The sequence below is a fragment of the Lissotriton vulgaris genome, unplaced genomic scaffold (assembly GCF_964263255.1).
Source record: "Lissotriton vulgaris unplaced genomic scaffold, aLisVul1.2 SCAFFOLD_1556, whole genome shotgun sequence".
Lineage (NCBI taxonomy): Eukaryota > Metazoa > Chordata > Amphibia > Caudata > Salamandridae > Lissotriton > Lissotriton vulgaris.
Window position 1 is genome coordinate 514,831 of NW_028250769.1, and position 18,701 is coordinate 533,531.

At 42.2% G+C, this 18,701-nt stretch overlaps 1 protein-coding gene across 2 annotated transcripts in view; it reads left to right on the top strand.

Moving 5' to 3' along the window:
• The window catches only part of LOC147663126 (epidermal growth factor receptor substrate 15-like 1), a 326,980-nt gene that overhangs the window by 297,658 nt on the left and 10,621 nt on the right, over window positions 1-18,701 (top strand). For both annotated transcript variants that reach the window (XM_086950657.1, XM_086950658.1), the window contains one exon: window positions 15,588-15,708. In XM_086950657.1, the coding sequence (XP_086806783.1) occupies window positions 15,588-15,708 (121 nt within the window). The remainder of the gene's footprint in view (window positions 1-15,587; window positions 15,709-18,701) is intronic.

The following is an 18,701-nucleotide window of genomic DNA, read 5'->3' on the forward strand; positions in this document are numbered from 1 at the left end:
GTGGAGGAGTTAAGTCTGGTTTCTGGGGTGAGTCATTCCAAATTCTGGGCGCCATCCCCGAGAAGGATCTGTTATATGATTTCTTCTTGTTGAATTTTTGCAGCTTAAGTAGTAGGTTTTCCACACTTCTTGAAGATCTGATCCCACCCGAGATTGTTAGTTTCTGCGCCAGAGCTGAGCGTTTCGTGATGCATGGCTTTATGCGTCATACATGCTATTTTCAAATTATTTCTGGCTTCCAGCGGTAGCCAATTCAGGGATTTTAGGTCTGGTGAGATGTGGGTGTTTCTTCTAGAACCAGTTATGAGTCTTGCTGCAGCATTGATTGAAGCTCTTAATGGAGAAGTTGTAGCTATGGGTAGACCACAAAGAGAGGCATTCCCGTAGTCCACTCTAGGGATTACTAGAGCTTGTACTGCCTGCTTGAAGTCATTGATCAGCAGGAAGGGTTTCATCTTCCTCCGTGTGTTTATCTGGAAGTTTGCACCCTTTGAAGTGTTGCTGATGTGTATTTGCATATTGAGGCTACTGTCAAGGGTTATTCCCAGCGATTTCGCTGAGTCCACGATGGTAAGTCGTGCTACACAGCATTGAAGATGATGTACATCTGCTCTAAAACCATGACCAAAGTCAATAGGTCCCAAAGACGAGGCTGCTGGCTTGGCCAATCCTTGTTCATTATATTTTTTACCTCTAAAACTGAACAAATATTTGCAAAATCATATGCTTGGGCAATTGTTTTTAAAAGGTGCAACCAGTTGGTTTTGACAAAGCTTGTTGTTCAAATTTACAGGTTACCACAGTTGAAAATCATGATCCTAAAATGCAAGCTCTATCTCCAAGACCCCTCTATATCAATGTATATCAATATTTCACTCAGCGCAGAAAGCAAAAAGCAACCTTGATGTGCTGCACTGTGTGAAAGGTAAAGGGCAGGAATGCCTTGTATTTAACATGATACTGCACATTCCTGTCCTTTCTTTGCGCCGGCACACAAAGTACCACCTAGCTCCAACGCAGGCCCTCTTGTGCTGTGGAGCAAGAGTGCCTGTGTTGAAGACAGGATTGTTTTTGTGCAGAAAGGGGTACCTTCCTGCACAAAACCAACTCTCTGAGGTATTGTCCTCTTTCTATGTGTGCTGCAGAATGCAGCACATGTAGAAAAAAGAAAAAATGAGAAGAAATAAAGATATTTCTTCTCGGTATGTCTCCTTTGGGGAGGTGTAATTGTGTGCTCTACTGTCTACTACAGTTCAGCCTAGAGTATGGGATATAATTTCTGCCAGTCCTTGCCGTGCTAATCAGGTGCTTCATCATATAGCACGATACACAATATCTCACTCTTCCCTTCGCTGCCATGGTCCAAGAAGATGCAGTTTAAGAGCACCCTGCATTAATTCACAATAAGCCAGACCAGAATTAAAATTTGCAACTGTTATAAACTAAATAAAAGACTCGCCCATGCAGCCTGACTCAGGTTTGCACCTACCTGGAAAGCAGCTTGATGGCAGAGAGACAGATTTGTATCTGCTGAATATTTCAGAACACCTTGATAGAAATGATATACCATGACGAACGCCAAGAAGAATGGCAGCACCGAAAGGACTTAAAAAACACAAAACGCACCGAAGAAATTTGGTTTGTGCAGTTGGTTTTGTAAACTAAGGAGATGTCGAAAAAATCTGAAAATTGTAATCGTAGGGGAAATCCTAAGATGCTGAAAATATGGAATGACTTGCATCTTAGGAACGAACACAGTATATTAAGGATACATTTCTGAGAAATAATTAATACATTTCTACTAACGAATGTGCATAGTTACAAATAAGCAGACTTTTGCCAGGGTCAGTGGGAGCTGCTGTTAACGAAAAGTAGTGAGGCAGCACGGGGAAGAATAATGATAAAAACTGAAAGAATACTTACCTGCTGCCCGCTGCCTCAGTGCTCCTCTGCTCTCTCTTCTGCTATTGATGAACAATAGGCTCACAGACTACACTACACCAATCCAACCGCTGCACTCATACTGGTAATACCCTGCATGAGAGAAGCATCTTGATTGGTTTTAGCGGGCTGGTTTTGCGCACACACAGGGACTGATAGCCTGTGCCTGCTGTTTTCCACCCGGCTGTGCAGCTTGGGTTGGAGAGATCTAAGTGCGCATGTCAGTTTGGCCATCCTAAGACAGCCGGCCAAACCGACTTGCGCAATTTAAATGCCCACCACTCCTCCATCATTCTGCTGTCGCCATGATGGCCCTGCCCCTAATACTTGTCTGTCAGTGATGGAAAATAAAATTGTTTTATTATAATTTTATGTTTGCATATGCCTACTGGCTCATAGCAGTGGGACAACATTCCTCCACCATTATGAAGGAGTCGCCGGTGGCCTTGGTCCAGAATTTTATTGATGTTCTCTATCACTTTCAGTTGGGGGTGTATGAAAGTGTGATTAATGATAAATCTTATTGTTCGATGGAATTGGTTTATATTCGATTTCAACCAAAAAAGGGTACACTAGAAAACTAGGAACTGAAAATCCCAAAAAACACATATCTGCATCAATATTGAATCTTTGCTGTCAGAGGTTTACCAGTTGCCCTTGTACACTTTTACTGCCATGCAATGGTATTTAATTTGGCTCCTTAGTTATTCCACCACTCATAAAAACTCTCAGAGGTTCATCTCTGGGCCTTGAGTCGTATATTCCTGAGCCCTTTCGGGAATATAGCAATGTCACCTAAAATCCCAAATATCCCCTGTTGCAGACATCTCAACTTGCCGACTAATCTAGATGTAAATTAACAATATTTATTTCAATTAGGGCGATTTTGTATGAAAAATGGAAGAATATAACTCTAGTAAGCTCTTTTAGGTCTTTCAAACAAAACAAAAAAACGATTGCTTCCAGTTTTTACACGGAAAGTGTAAATAGTTTGTTACAGTTGATTTTAGGACCTATGTTGGTTTGCCGACAAGTACATTTTTTACTTCCCGATAGCATGTTTGTTGAACCCTTACAGGACCTACTTGTGCACTTCTTTACCAATGTGAACCATTTCCTGCAGTTCTTGGAGTGTATCGGTGGCCTTGAAATCATGTGCATTATCCAAAACTGAAGCGGGAAACAACTGTATAGTAGACCAAATCCGAAACAGAATTCATAACGACGGGCATCAAGTCTGTCATCGATAACGTGTATCCCTTGTTTCAACCTAGACTGAAGCATTTGGTGAGAACTCAGCTTCTGAAGATGTTATAAGTGATGATGTGAAGACTTCTGTCATTCTTGATAAGTAGCTTGCCGTCTTTACCCAACAAATTTAATAAAGCAGCAATCACAACATCTGCTATTGCGGGCAACATAACTTACTGAAAGGACCAGTGAACTTGGATATCAATTTGAACTGTTTCAGAAAGTGCAGGCCTTTGTCACTAATATTGCATTAAGAGCTCGAAAGCACTCATACAGTCTCTAAAAGTTCAACTTCTTCGTAATCTCTTATAGAATTATTTTAGATTTATACCATCTACACAAAACCAACAAATGCTGAAACATTTATAGGTGACTTTGTGAAGGACAAATTGCTCATGCCTAAATCCATGTTGTTTGATATCAAACACAAAATAATTTCCCTTTTCGGGTAAAATATCTGCTGCATTGGACAAGGTGCACTCAATCTCCATGCAATATTACATTTTTTCCACTTCGTGAAATAGAGTTTTTGATTCTACTGACCCTATTAGAGGCACGAGAGGGATGTATGGCTTACTGTGAAAAAATATTTGTTTATGCATGTGTGAATTTTGCTGACCCCAGTGCTCTTTTATTCCTCGTGAATTTCAGTGAATCTGCATTTTAAAAGGAAACATAAATAAATGTGGATTCTTACCCACAACGCTGATATGTCTTCCAGCAGCAATCCATGTGTGTTTTCTTTTCTTTGTATGGGGTTTTACATGTCAGCCAATCAGATCTCTGGTTTGATGATTCATAAACTGCAACCAGTGGTGATCGCTTAAATGTGGCTTTTGGTTCAGGAACCAGTTCTCTGGTCAGTGGGACTGCCGTGTTCTTGAATGCCATAAATATTGTGGCGGTTTGGGGTACTATACATAATGGACATTTGGTTAGTCAACCGCTCACTTCCATTTCTTGACTCATGTTTAGTTTGAGTCACAGAAACGGTTTGACGCCCTGAAATGTCACCGTCCTAGGTTCTAGAAAAGAGATACAGGTTTTCCACCTATGCATAATTTTATGATAGTTTTTTCTGGTCATTGAGGACATTTTGCACCCCTCTCGTATGTGCCATCACCCCAGTTAAAATAATAATAATAATCTTTATTCGACATATAAATAATACCATAAACGATACATATATTTTTATAAAATAAAACATCAGGTAAGCAAAAAATCTCTAGAAAGGTTACCACATACCAAACAAAGATCATGTATATACACTTTCATTATCCCCCTGTCTCACATATTATCATATTTCATCCAACCCATTCTGATTCTAATTTAAAATTATTATTTTAGTATTCCGCTACAACTTATACAGCAGCAAGTCATAGTCCAGTTACGTTTATCTGTGACCATCTTGCCCTTATTTTTTCCACTTAAAAAGTTCAGTAAGATGAGGTCCTCTTCTTAATTTTTAATTCCGTGCATCTCTGTCAAAAGGGGCGGAGAGACAAATTCGGTTTGATTTAAAAATGCATAGCTTTTCCTGTTGTATGTGCTGTGGAAATTTATGTTCTTTACTACAGTTAGAACTGCTGAACATATTTATGCCCCCGCTGTGCGGCGGTTTAGCAGAGTGGGTGGGGCTGTGTCAGCCAACAGACGTGCGCAGCACTACGGAGGTAGTGCTCGCAACGGCCGTTGGCCGATGAACGCAGCGAAGGGGTTACACCAAACATGCCATGACAAAAGAGCTTTAATCAACCTATGCCATTTGTGTGGGTTGCTGCAAATCCATTCTGTAGTGTTTGAGATATTTGACTTGGAAAAAACTTGAGGTGAACATCTAATGATTAATGTGTATATAGGGACTGGTAATTTGGGAATTACTTGTGTTTTCAAGGAAAATCCAAGGTTAATATTTATTTTTAAGTGTTTGCAGATACTGAACATTTCTACATATCTGCAAATCCGGATCAGCTCTGCAGGTAACTGTAATCTGATTGGCTGGCCGTGGCAAGAAAAATGTTGTTGCATTCGCCATTTCTCGATGCCGGGGATAGATGGCTAGATGGGGGTGCATAAAAGAATGCGTGAGAGCATTGATTAACCTCAAGACGTTGTCATTGGATTAACAGGGGCCAAGTCCTGCCGATCCACACAAAGAACCCATGGATGTCCACAGCCGCCATTTTGAAACACACTAACCAAAATAATCGTGTTTTTGGCACCGTATTAAACGTGTGGGTGCCAGTTGTTAGAATCCCCCTCAGAGATTATGTGATCGGGATATTACAGAAATGTAGATCCTACCCCCTCACCCCGCCAGTCCCTTCCTAAATAAGAACACTATGATTTGTCTTTCAATATTTACAGTTTCAAAGAGGAACTTATGGATCCTGTCCTGACTCTCTGGCGCGGTGAATCCAAGAACTGAAGCCAGACATAATCTTGGATATACTGATGCAACATGGGCTGAGCAAGGGACATGGCATCCAATGTGTCATCTGCCATGGACCACTCAATGAGGGAGTGGCATCAGAGTAGAACAGGAAATGCTGTTACTATATTACAGCAGAAAAGGTACAAATCAGATTGCTGCATTTATAGTTGGGAGAAAGTATATGAAAACAATCCGGTAGTAGACAAGACATTATAGTGTGGAACAAGGCACCTTTTTAAAAGTATAATTCCCATTTAAACTTCTGTGGCTTGACCACAAAGCATGCTGGTTGTTTGGACCTGTCTACCACTGCATCTCTTCATGCAGTTCTTCCTGAAAAAAGTACAAAGGTGCCCATTGCTTACACAGTCACAGCAGATAAAGGCTGGTGCTTCCACGGGATTGAGACGACTCCTCGTTAAAGGCCCATAACACCTAGCCTCCCTAAACCCAGAAGTAGGGTTCCAAACATTCATCCTAAATTAAGACCAAGCAGCAAACCTGCTTCTTCACAAACATTTGGCTTGTCACTGTCACCATCTCCCTGCTACCAAGTTCCACCACGTCCTGATTATCACCTTCAGCCATCCTGTTTTTTTAACTAACCTATTACATTCTGCGGCTTCAGAAGGGACATCATTCGTTTTGAGGAAATTTAGCTCCTGTGTCCACAAGAACCACTAGGCCCTGTTTGGTGTGGGCAGGAGGCACGTTGCAGTTTTTCATAAATGCAAAAGATGACAAAGCCTTCTTGAGCTGTATCGGCAGGATCCACATGCATGTAATATGTGATCCATTTTTTAAAACATTTTCTTTCCTAACATATATTGGTTTCAAAATAAGTGACTCATTGCAGCATTGCAATACTCTAAAAATACCAAAATTAAGAAAAAATAAGTGACAGTCAGTTTGTGGTGTGTGTGACTTACACCTAATCTTGGACTTCCTGCCTCCCTTCCATTCATTTCAAATACCAAATTCTGCTTTGTGACTTTAATTCTTTTTAATCACCTTCCTAGTGTTTTAATTTGCCACGTCTGGGGGAAGGACTCCCAAATTTCAATAAGTAAAAGTAAATTAAAATTCTGCATTCGTTGCTATCTTAATTTGACAGTAAAAGGTGAATTGTGCAAGAGAAGAGTATTGCTGTAAGAGTCCCAAGAGGGTAAGATTAGTGACAGTGCTTTTTAGTGAATTAAACATACTCCAGGAGCTCCTCTGCATGTGGTTTTGTACTAATATGTGTAATTATTGAGTGTATTAATGTCTCCCCTTGACGTCACTCATTCTTAGTTGCACGCCATCTCCTTTAGTCGGGTCATCCCCCATTTCAAAAACACATTCATGCAAGTGCTGTTTATACTTTCCCACAGTCTTCCCCTCCTTGTGTGCGGCGGGAATGTTGTTATGTAGCATTTTTAAGTTTGGAATGTGGTTTGACAGAAGGCCTAATAAACAACTCTATTCTTCTGCTAGAAAGAATCTGTCTGCGATTTCATTGGCTTTCGTAGCCCACATGCGCAGTAGACAATGCTCACATTTGACCAGAAGATTGCTAGGGGCCAAACTATGGAACTCCCTCCCCCTCCACATCCGCTGCATTGACAACCTACTGGCTTTCCGCAAAGCTATCAAAACTCTTCTCTTCCCCCCCATGTAGGTTCTCTCCCTTCTCTTTTCTCCCAGCTGGTTATGATGGTTCTAGCGCCGGGACGCCCCGTTGCCAGGGCAGCTGTTGCGCTTTACAAAACTGCTAACATAACATAACATAACAAGAACGATGCAAGATCTGCACTCTTTTCATTAGTAGTGCAACTTATTACCCCATTTCTAAACCACCTTTTTCTTGTTTAGATATTGAATACCTTCTCTAAATTTAATTTTCTAACCACTTTTTTCTTGTTAAGATAATACCTTCTCTAAATTAAATTTTCTATTGACTGAAATTCTTGCTGATATAAATATTTATTAGCAGTTTTTCCTTCATCTACCCACTATTTAGGATGCAGTTTAACTAATCAAACACGTTTCTAAAGTTTACTGTAGACTTTCTTCAGGACCTATTGCGTGAATTGACCAGCTCTGTCATAGATAGGTTGATGGAAACACCAAATATTTAGGAGACTGTTTTATGTACCCACCTATTAAGCCGGAGACTGTTCTTCGCACCCACCCCCTATTCCAGGCACCATTCTGGAGACCCGCAACCTCTGCTGAACACTGTTCTTTTCCCTCACCATCTCTGCTGGATAGTTCTATGCACTTAGAACCTCTGCAGGAAACGAATCTGAACTCCCCCGTCCCTCCCCCATAGTCTTTAATAAATACGTGACCCCTGTGTTTGAAATCTTTAGGGACACCCAAGTGGTAATCGCCTTATGCCAACAATACATGTTCCTAAACCAAATGCTCCCAAGACACCACATCATTGTCTGATCTGTTGAAAGTGCGTGTCAAGGCTTGGATGCGAGATAACTATCTCTTATCAGACTAGATTTGCCACTCTTTCCTTCTATAAACTTCAGGCAGCATTTGCCTGCTTCCTGTACGATGCAATTCATAGGCTTCGATCCTCTGGTTGAGCTCTTTGGCAATTGCAGCCATCAAACTCTTTGTGAGGATGGTCCTGACTCTGTTTCCCAGCTCTGAAAGTGCATTTGTGGTGGCAGCAGCTGTCAGTTTCAGAATTGATTATTGCAGCCCTCTGTACTCTGGCCCTTCGGCCCTCCAGGTTCTTTGCCTGTAAAGGTTCAGGATGCCTCCATTGAGGGTCATATTTGGGGAGGAGACATTACATCAGTCTGTCTAGGAGCACCTTTACCTGCACCTCTTGTAATCAGATACTGTTTAAACTAGGCTGTGTTCATGTGTCTGCCACCTCAACTGGGTGCTGATCCTGGAGTGTGCGTACCCCTTCTGGTTGCTGCCTCTTGTACCGGCCAACTCTGCTGGGGCCCGCCTGGATGTCCTGCCATCTCTTCTGCGAGCTGCTCCTTGTATCTGGCACCTTCTCTGGGGGCTGCTTCGTGTTTGGGGCATCTTATGGGGGCTGCTGTTGTATTTGCTACCTGTGTTGGGGGGGCTCTTTGTATCTCCTGTCTCTGAGGGTGTCTCCATGTGGCTGCCACTCCTGGAAGGGGCTTCAGCATATATGCACATCTTCTAGGGCTGCCCCTTGTATGTGCCACCAATAGTGTGGCTACTCAATGTACCTGGCACCTCTTCTGGAGATGCTGTTTGTGTTTGGGGCCTCTAATGAAGCTTCCCCTTGTATCTGCCTCCTATTAGAGATGTGCTTCTGGCATTTGCCACCTCCGCTAGCGGATTTTCTTCCTTGTAACTCCTGCTTCTGCTTCTCCATGTATCTGCCACCTCTCTGATGGGCTTCCACTTGTATGCTCCTCTTTTGAGGGCTGGCCCTTGTGTGCACCTCTTCTGGGAGCTGCCCCTTGTATATGCCACCACTGCTGGGGCTACTTTGTGTTTTGACACCTTTTACAGGGGTTGCTTCTTGTTCATGCCACATCTTCATGGGGCTGCCCCCCGTTTGCACCTCTTCTGTGACTGCTCCATGTACCTGACACCTCTTGGGGGGTGGCTGCCTCTTGTATCGAGCACCTCTGCAGGGGCTGCTTTTTGTCTCTTACACCTCCTCTCTGCTATGCTGCTTGTATCTGACACCTCTTTAAGGTCCTTGTATCTGGCTCCTGTTTTGGGGGCCGCTTCTTGTATCTGTCACTTTACTGGCCTTTGCACTGCACATTGTCCTGCCTGCTCTGCTGGTGGTCATTCCATGAACCCACCATCTTCAGCCAGGACGCCTGCAATCATCAACCACAGAGCTGTGGGAATGTTGAGCAAAAAACATTCCTATTTTTTAAACCAAACTATTTTGTCCCTGATTTAAAAAGTGACACTTCACTTTAACTTGGATGGGAAAGAGAAAGCTCTATAAATTGAACACATTTTGAAACTCTTGAATCTGGAGCTCATAGAAACTGTTTTAAGCTACCTTACAGAAGCATATGGTGCCCTGCACATCACCCCTACAAATGCCTTAAGTTTAATATATTTTGGATGTCCGTGTACTAAGTCCTTACTATTCACCTGATATGGTGCAAAGTTTTTGTTTTCATTTTTTGTTTTATTTTGCTTTTTGTAATAAAGATGAACATATATATAGTGAGAATCTAGTGACCTTGGGGCCCTAAATTGAATAATCTCTGGGTTCCTTGTATCCATTGAACTAAAACTGGTCATATGCACGTATTCTTTAAGATTTGTGTGTGTCCAAGCTTTTAGGTCTGTAGTGTATGTGGGTCATTCTTTGTTGGGCAACCCAATTGCACTTAAGTATCCATGACCTATTGATGACTATCTATTAACTGTTTTAAGTTAGGACTGGTGGAACTAAACTTCTTAGCTTTATTCATAGTATGAAGAAGGCATCCTTTAATGCTAGAGGATGTGTCTATAACGCCATGGAAACATACACTATGTGAGAGGAACGAAGAACTATTGGCCACTCCATGTTTGTGCACCAGAAGCCGTATGACTTTCTTTTAACCCCTTAAGTGCTGCCGTCAGCCAACGGTCGTCGCGAGCACTACCTTGCCAGTGCTGCGCACGACCGTTGGCCGACGGGCCAGCATTCGTTCTTCGAACTGGGCGCTGAACGTTCGACGCTCCTATGAGGTTAAGTCATCTGTTGATGATGCTGATCCCCTTCATTTATTCCGAAGTCCCATTTCCAACAGACACAATACTTTGCAAAAAATTTGACTAGAGCTTGGTGGCCATTGCAACAAATCTGTCTGCTGCGTCCTATTTCTGTTTTTACCCTGCAACCAAAGAAGCCCCATCATGAATCCCTCACGGTGTCCCAAATACCACCAAAATGACCACGTCACGGGCATCTCTCATTTGTTCATCAATGGAACCTAAAATGAAATTGAATGTATTTCCCTCTTTGAGTAGTGTGCACACAGACAAAGCACTCTAAGCGTTTTTTAGGGGTGGGCGGAACTCGCGGAGTTTCACTCCGTGGAATTCTGCTGAGTTACATGAAAACACCGCGAGATTCTATGGAGTTCTGTGAACGGGGGATTTAGACACATTGCGGAGCTTGTGCTGATTTCTGCGCTGGGAGCTGGTTCCGTGCTGAAAAATTTGTGCGAACTGCACTGGGCGACGCACCAGAGGGCGCTACTTCTCCAGTTGATTTTGCTGCCCCTAGAATAGATTTTCTCCTTAAGTGGCAACTTTCTGACCCTGAACGGTTGCAACTGTCCACTTTGCGGAAGCCTCTCCGAGTGCCCCCATAGCAACCAAAAATTGTGCATGGGGATGCCAAATCTCGCTCGTCAACTTACTGTTGGTGAGCTGCACACGGGTAAAAACCCGCCACACGCGGTTTGCGGAATTTGGTCAAAGCTCAGGGTTACTGGCAGAGTGCAATGTATCAACCACCCATACCTTTTTTTTTTTAAATTATTTTTTATTATAAACAAGATCAATGTCTGCATCGCAGCCAGGACTCCTATTTAAAAAAAAATAAAAAAACGATTAAACTCCCTGCTTCTGGATTCTCCAGTAACCAAAGGAGAGGATCTGGTTTTCACGCTCAACCTGGTGAAATCTTCCTCCCAAGTGATGGAGCGTCTTAAATTCAAGGTATGACTTAAAGCACATTTATTTAACAATTTTCGCTCTTACCCTTCACTGTTTTTTAGGTCGAGCGATGGAAACCTGTGCCAAGACGGTCAATCCACAGTGGATCACTTTGTAAATGATACACTTACCGTTGGACAGTTCTGGTGCTAAATCTAGCTCCCTTTCAATGCTACACCAACAGTGGACTTTTTGTTGCATTTTAGCAGATGCATAGGAGCCTATGGCTTCAAATGCTGGGTCTCTGTGACACTTTCCTCTTTGCTATTAAATGAGCAAAAGGCAATTTTGCTCATCATGGTAAGCTCGGTGAAGGTGAAATGTGATGCTTTCAACATGTGTAGCCCCAAAACCAGATGTTTTCCCCTCCGTAGCGAGTGGTCCTGTTAACACGCAGATGTTAATGTTATCAGAACTTATATAGCGCACAGCTGCCCCAGCAAAGGGTCGCCCGGCGCTTCCAGCGTCAGAAAACTGGCCTAACCCAAAACAGAAGGATAGCTCTAGCAAAATGAAGACTAGAGAGCTAAACTAAGGGAAAGAGAGGTTTTGATGGCTTTTCTAAAATCCAACAGACCCACCAAACCCAGTCTTTGAACCAGCAGACAGTTTCATAGCTTGGCCGCCAGGCAACGGAAGGACCGTCCTCCTGCGCGACAGCGTTTTACAGGGGAACAATGACCAAATGCTGCCCTAAAGAACGCAGCGGGCAGATGGGAGTATACGGGATAAGCAAGTTACAGAGCAGGCTAGGCGTAGCGAGCTTCAGTATCTTGAAAGAAAGGCATAACGTCTTAAATTGAATCCCCGCTCCGCCATGGGAAGTTAATGAAGTTTCCGGATGGTGTCAGCAATAGGACAGAACCGAGGGAGCCACAACAAGGTTCTGGCAGCAGCGTTTTGGACACGCTGCATCCGAATAATTTCAGCCTGATTGGCCCCCAACAGCAGAGAACTGGCATAGTCCAGTCGAGATAGAATAGTCGACTGGACAATCAGCTGGCGTGTCGGTGGTTTGAAAAACTTCAAGAGGGGTTTAAGACCTCGCAAGAGGCCGAAGCAAGTGGCGGCAACTTTTTTGGTATGGATTTGAAAACTAAGAGAAGAATCTATCCACACCCCCAGGTTCTTAACCACCTCCTTTGGTTCAGCAGTCTTACCCAGGGCACTCGGCCACCAGTGCTCACCCCACAAGCTTACGTTCTTTCCGACTAGCAAAACCTCCGTTTTATTCGCATTTAGCTGCAAATAGTTAGTGGTCATCCATCCAGCTACGGCCGTCAGGCCATCTCTAAACCTGGAGGCGTTCAAAGTAGAACCTTCAGCCAGTGCCACCACTATCTGCGTATCATCCGCATATGAGACCATAGTAAGGTCCCACTGCCTGGCGACCGCTGCCAGCGGCTGAACGTAGAGGTTAAATAATGTGGGACTCAGAGCAGTACCCTGAGGCACCCCCTGATCGATGGAATGGACCTGAGATAGAAATTGGGGGGGCAGAGACTCGGAAAGATCTTCCGGACAGAAAAGATCTGAACCATTCTAGAGCCGAGCCCGTCACACCTGCCGCCTCCAGTCGTTGTAGCATAACACTGTGCGAGACTGTGTCAAAGGCGGCACTAAGATCCAACAGAATCAGTGCCGCCGTCTGACCAGAATCGAGGATGGTCTGTAGAAGTTCAGTCATGGCCAGGAGAGAAGTCTCTGTACTATGGCCGGAGCGGAAGCCAATTTGCGATACATTCAGAATGTTGTTGGAGTGCAAAAAATTGATAAATGTGATGTTAACATGCGCCTCCGCTATCTTAGCCACCCAGGGAAGGAGAGATATGGGCCAGAAGTTCTCAGGTTTAGCCGAGTCAAGCGATGGTTTCTTAAGAATGGGGGACACCCTTGCCTGTTACTACCACACCGGCACCGTTGCTGAGGAGAATGAGGAATTCATTATCTGGCAGAGAGGAGCCAGAAAGAGCGAAAAGGACTCCTTAAACTGAGCTGGCTTTAGAGGGACAGCTGGGGAGCCAGATTTAATTTTGAAGTAACTAATCCTTAAACAAACCTTGCTCCTTCTGAAATTGTCCACAACAAGATATGATCCCACCTAGAAGTAAATTTGGGCTTGAACTGCAGGCCAGAATCTCTGTTTGACCAGTGGTTTATCACAGATGTGTCCGATGTTTGAGTAACAGTTGCATCAATCTTTTGATTGCACCCGTATCACTCAGTTACGGCTACATTCCTGTCGGTTATTGGCTGCAAATGCTTGATATCGTCAAACAGTTTGACTTTTGTGCAAGACAAATATATTTTATTTGGGTAATTCCTGTCTAAATATTTAATTGAATGTAGTTGCGTTTTCGATATCCATAACTCAAATTGCTTCAATGATATTTCAAGAAAAAAAAATAGGCACCATTCATCTCACTTTACAGTAGGTTTGAAACATATACATCCCTCTTCTCTCTCTCACCAATACATCTGTTGCAAACCTCCATAAAGGAATTATCACCCTAGATTCAAGCAGAAAGCAGAAGTTGTGGTTCTCTAAATTTGCATTGCGCAACGCCTGCTTAGGGAGAAGATGTGGTCTAGTTGTTAAGTAGTTTACTGTGAAATTTGGTGAACAGAGGTGTCTTTGCAGCCTTCTGTTATGACCAAAACTGTGTGCTGTTGGGTAAATCACATTCTCTGTCTCTTTGCCTCAGTTCCCTCATCTGATTGAAAGTGTAACATAGAGGGCTTTTAACAAAGACATAATTAATGTTACTTTAATAGTGCCCACTGGTGCAATTTTACTATTTTATAACAATATAAATAACTGGTCATCCCAATTTAACAATGTTCAGGTAATTGACAGAAGAAGGACCAAAGGGTGAGAGGCAGTCCGCATTCATCTGCAGGTTATCGCGGATCTTATCACCAAGTTTAAAAGTCATTGCTTAGACTGACTTATATCTAAAAACAGGATATTTATATTTATTTCTTAACTCCAGTGGTTCTAAGTAAATCATGTGCGTTGCGTATACCATCAACAGAACCACACTCTGGGGTGCGACAGCGGGTGGTAGTCTAAATTATGTGCAAACACCAAAATCTCAGGGGTACCAATTTACATCGGATTCTGCAGAAATTATGTGGCTCTTCCCTTTATGAACTGATCACCCTCAGCGTTGTATCCACAAGCGCGAGATTGCTACCAGGAAGATCAGTCAAGGTTTGATCGTGTCAAGCACCAGCGTTATTTTCTTGAATGTTTCACATACCACTGTCATCTTCACAATCTGCTTATCTGCAGAAATCATGAGTGTACCTTCTGAAAATTACATACTGGCAATACTGCACTCGCAGAGGTGTAGAAACAAAATTTTCCTCTACGGTTCCTGTTCCGAGCGTTAGACACAGCAAGACGGCCAGTCCTGGAAAAAAGTCGACTGCCTCAGAACGATGGATTCCAGGAGTTGATCCAGAATTTCATAAGGACACAAGATTGAAATAATACACCTAAAATATCTTCCTTCCTGTTGCAGTCTCACTTAATAATGGTAATATATAAAAATAAAGCATTGCAACTAAGAAACACTCGGTGGAATTCTTGGCACCGTAAGTATTTTTGTGAACTCCCCCAGTACATCATGGAATTACTCCATATTGAATTTCAATTTAATAACAATCTCAGAGACTCGCCCAGGTGTCACACCCAAAATGTTACATCTTGTAAAGTACCAGAAAAAATACTTTTGAAGTTGGCATAAACCTCTACATCTAATTCGCATGGAGCTTCCTTCTTGCCCTGTGTATATTCAGGCAGTTCTCTGGTAGTTCCCCGATGGCATCCCTGAAAAGTGCATGCTGTCCCGGGTACACTGTCTTGCACTGTGACAGCATCGGGGGGCACTTATGGGACCGTGGCAATGTGCCCCGTCAATGCCTGTGGAGCTGTTGAATGGTGTCTACATGATGCATGTAACTATGATACGTTTGAGTCTTCAGAAATAGGAAATGAAACTGAGGGAGGAAAAATATAACCCGAGCTTGGTTGCTGATACTTGTACCTGTGCAGATGGGTGCATTTCTTTGATGTGCCTTGAAAGGAAAGGCTTAAAGCTAAATGGACAGTATCTTTTCAAAGTTGGATCAAGTTATATTGTCTTTGGGTTAGGGTACTTCATACAAAAATCACCCTGGTGCTGAGCATATTTGAAAAAACCTACAATGCTCCCTCCAGTTAGTAAGCCATGGATTGTACGTCTATTTTTATTCTCATGTTTTTCCACTCTGTTTTCTTTTGTAGTTCGGCAATGAGGACCAACAGCTCGCATGGGCGAAACGCGAAAGTGAGAAGGCCGAACAGGAACGGCTAGCACGGCTTCGGCGCCAGGAGCAGGAGGACCTTGCCCTCGCCATTGCACTCAGTAAGCCCAAAATGACCTTCTATTAACTTTTCAGTTTACATTGAGAAGCGGTTGAACTAACATCTGTAGAAGAAGAGCACGGAAGACTTCATAGAGTAAAACCTCTGGCCCGTGGTGTGCGTTGATGCCATCAGTCATGCCTGGTGGAAAACGCGCTGTTTAAAGTGAGCATTTGTGCTCTAGAGTCATTTGGAGTTCTGCCCATACTTGCTGTTTCACAAAAGTTAGTCCAACTTTTAGAAATGTTTTTATACACTACTTTTTTTTTCTTTTTTTCTCTTTGTTCTCTCTTAAGTGTTATTGGAAGTCCTTTCTACAGTGATGAGTCTTCATGTATGATGTTCCACCATTTTGACTCGCGCCTTGCCCTCTCTTTACTTTTTTGCAGACAAACACAGCAAAGCATAAACAATTATTTAAATTTATTATTGAAAAAGACGAAACTGGTCAGAAAGACCCCTGAATGTAACTACCACCCTTGAACAATGTTGACTTTATTCAAATGGATTGTCCCATTTTTTAGGTCCAGCTTCTTATGTGATCGCCTATTTGACCAATTTTATTTGATGACCTATTTTCTTCTTAAGAATTTCGACATGGAAGTCCCAGTGCACACATTGACCTGAGTGTCATTCTTTTTCTCCCCAGTAGACCTTAGTCCTAATGTTTTATGAGTGCTTGATTTGAGAAAATGTTGTGTACCACACCCATCCAGCACATCCCACATGTAAGATTCATATGTTTGGCAAATTCATGTGTGTTAGAGACTTTTAAGCACTATTTTTGTGCAACTGTGTCTCGATTTTTTCAACCTTTGAAATCCATATTTGTGGCTAATTATCCACTCGTCAGTGGCTTAAATTGCCAAACAAATTCTATAATACAATTTAATACACCTGCATGTAATTCTGATGTTCACGGAGTCAGGCAGGGTTCTGCGTTACTGTGAACTAGATTGTCTGAAAACCGTAATGGAGTCCAACGTGACCAAAAATGCTTACTTGAAATATTTCACAGTTGTGGGACTCTGAAATATCAGCTAGCAGGAAGTTGTTAAGATAAGAAAGGTGTCTGTTCTGCAAAACCCACCGCATGTTATCTCAGGTGGGACTTATGTACGCTGGAAATAGATACATATTTTCAGATATGCACACTCCATTAAAAATAGATTTTTTGCCTCACCAATGTAATTTTATTTAAACTTTTGCAACTGGAATTCATCTGTAGTTCGCCCTCTTAACACTGCTGAACTAGAGCCCTCAGACCTTGGTAGCTTGGTTGAAACAGCGTTGTCAGCTGTGAAACTGTTTGTTCCTAATGACGAGAGTTGAGTTTGCGCAGTCGGAATAAATTAATCGTGGTCAAAATCGCAAACAAGCAGCATGAAAATTTTCAGGGTAATCTTTGGGCTCAGAAAGACTTCACAGTTTCCCTTTATTACCAATACTACCAAATGCCACTTTCCCCCTCCACATACAGTTCCTGCTGTTCTAATGAAATTTCTTGGTAGTTTATCTTTCACTGTTGTTTATTTTCCTATAAAAGCTACTAAAGATGCATCTTTTGTGGTTGAACTTATCTTTTAGCTTACACTAAATAACAAATTATCTTTCACTCTATCTAAGGCTGTCTTTTGGTTGGATTTCTTCTACTAAAGTAGAATAAAACGCAAACAAAGTGGAAACATAAGTGCATTACTGCTTAGCTTCTTTAATGTGAATTAGTACTATCCCCTCACCTCATAAGTGTGGAAAGAGCAATTAGCATTTTTTAAATAATGTATTTTAAAGTTAAACCTTCTATGAGTGACTCAACCTATTGAAATGATCTTCTTTGAATTCTTCTGAACGAATATTAATTGCGTTCCATTGTATAGAATTCGTTCTAATATTTGCATATGATTGGGTGCATTCAGATCACCTGTGTAAATGTGTTAGTGTGTTGGGAGGGGTGTATTTGCACCTCACCAGTTACATTGACATCTTCGTTGCGGGTCAGATAATTAATAATATGAATACTCTGCCATCTGTAAGTGTGCTGGGCACAATCTCTGCAGTGCTATCACATTCAATGCTGCTATCATGAGAGCGCCACTAGAACACGGGCCTATAATTCGAAAGTGTCTTAATTTTTTAATATAATTAACCTAATTATATTTCATAACTCCTTAAATAAATACATTCCTCAGAAATCCAAATTTAGTGCAACAGTTGACTTGCTAACGGGCAATAATACACAGACAAATCTAAAAAGAAAAGAAAAAATTACCTCTTGAAAAAATAATGTCGCAACCGAAGTTATGCAGACTTACCCCGTTAGTCACTGATCATCAAACTCTGTTGTGCTGTGATCGTTGGCCACATAACAGACATGACATTATAATTACAATGTCAGTGACTTTAGTTCCATTAGGAATAACTGGCCTAGATTCTTTAAAATGTGCATTATAATTACTACATGTAACCTGAACTTTTCTAGTTGAACGGGTTTTAACTCGTGCCTGTCCCATGATTCACCGTAGTTCACTGGTTTCACAACACAGCCTTTAGGTATCAACAGGTTCGTAGTCCGAGACCTGTAACATGACAAACCTAAATGTAGTAGTCGTTGGCTGAACATAAGTTTTAGATGGGCAGTGTTTCTCATTAGAATTCCAGATTTTAAGATTTTTAGTTGTCGTGCATGGACTGCTTCAGACAGACACATCCAAGGAAGAGCGACGTTGAAAAGACCGCCATAATTTAGGTTCCATTGGATTGCTAGATCTTCACAAAACACAAAAACCTGAGTTAGACATTTTTTGAATACTAAATCTACTGATTCAACCGATCTAACGGACTCCGAACAACAATTCACCACCATGGGATACACATTAGTCAAAAGAGTTATTGCTATGAAATGGGGGCAGTAAATAGACTACTGAGAATGGGAGGGGTGGCGGAAATGGACAGATGCACGGTATCCGAAAAGGAGGTTAACAAATCTAGAGGCTG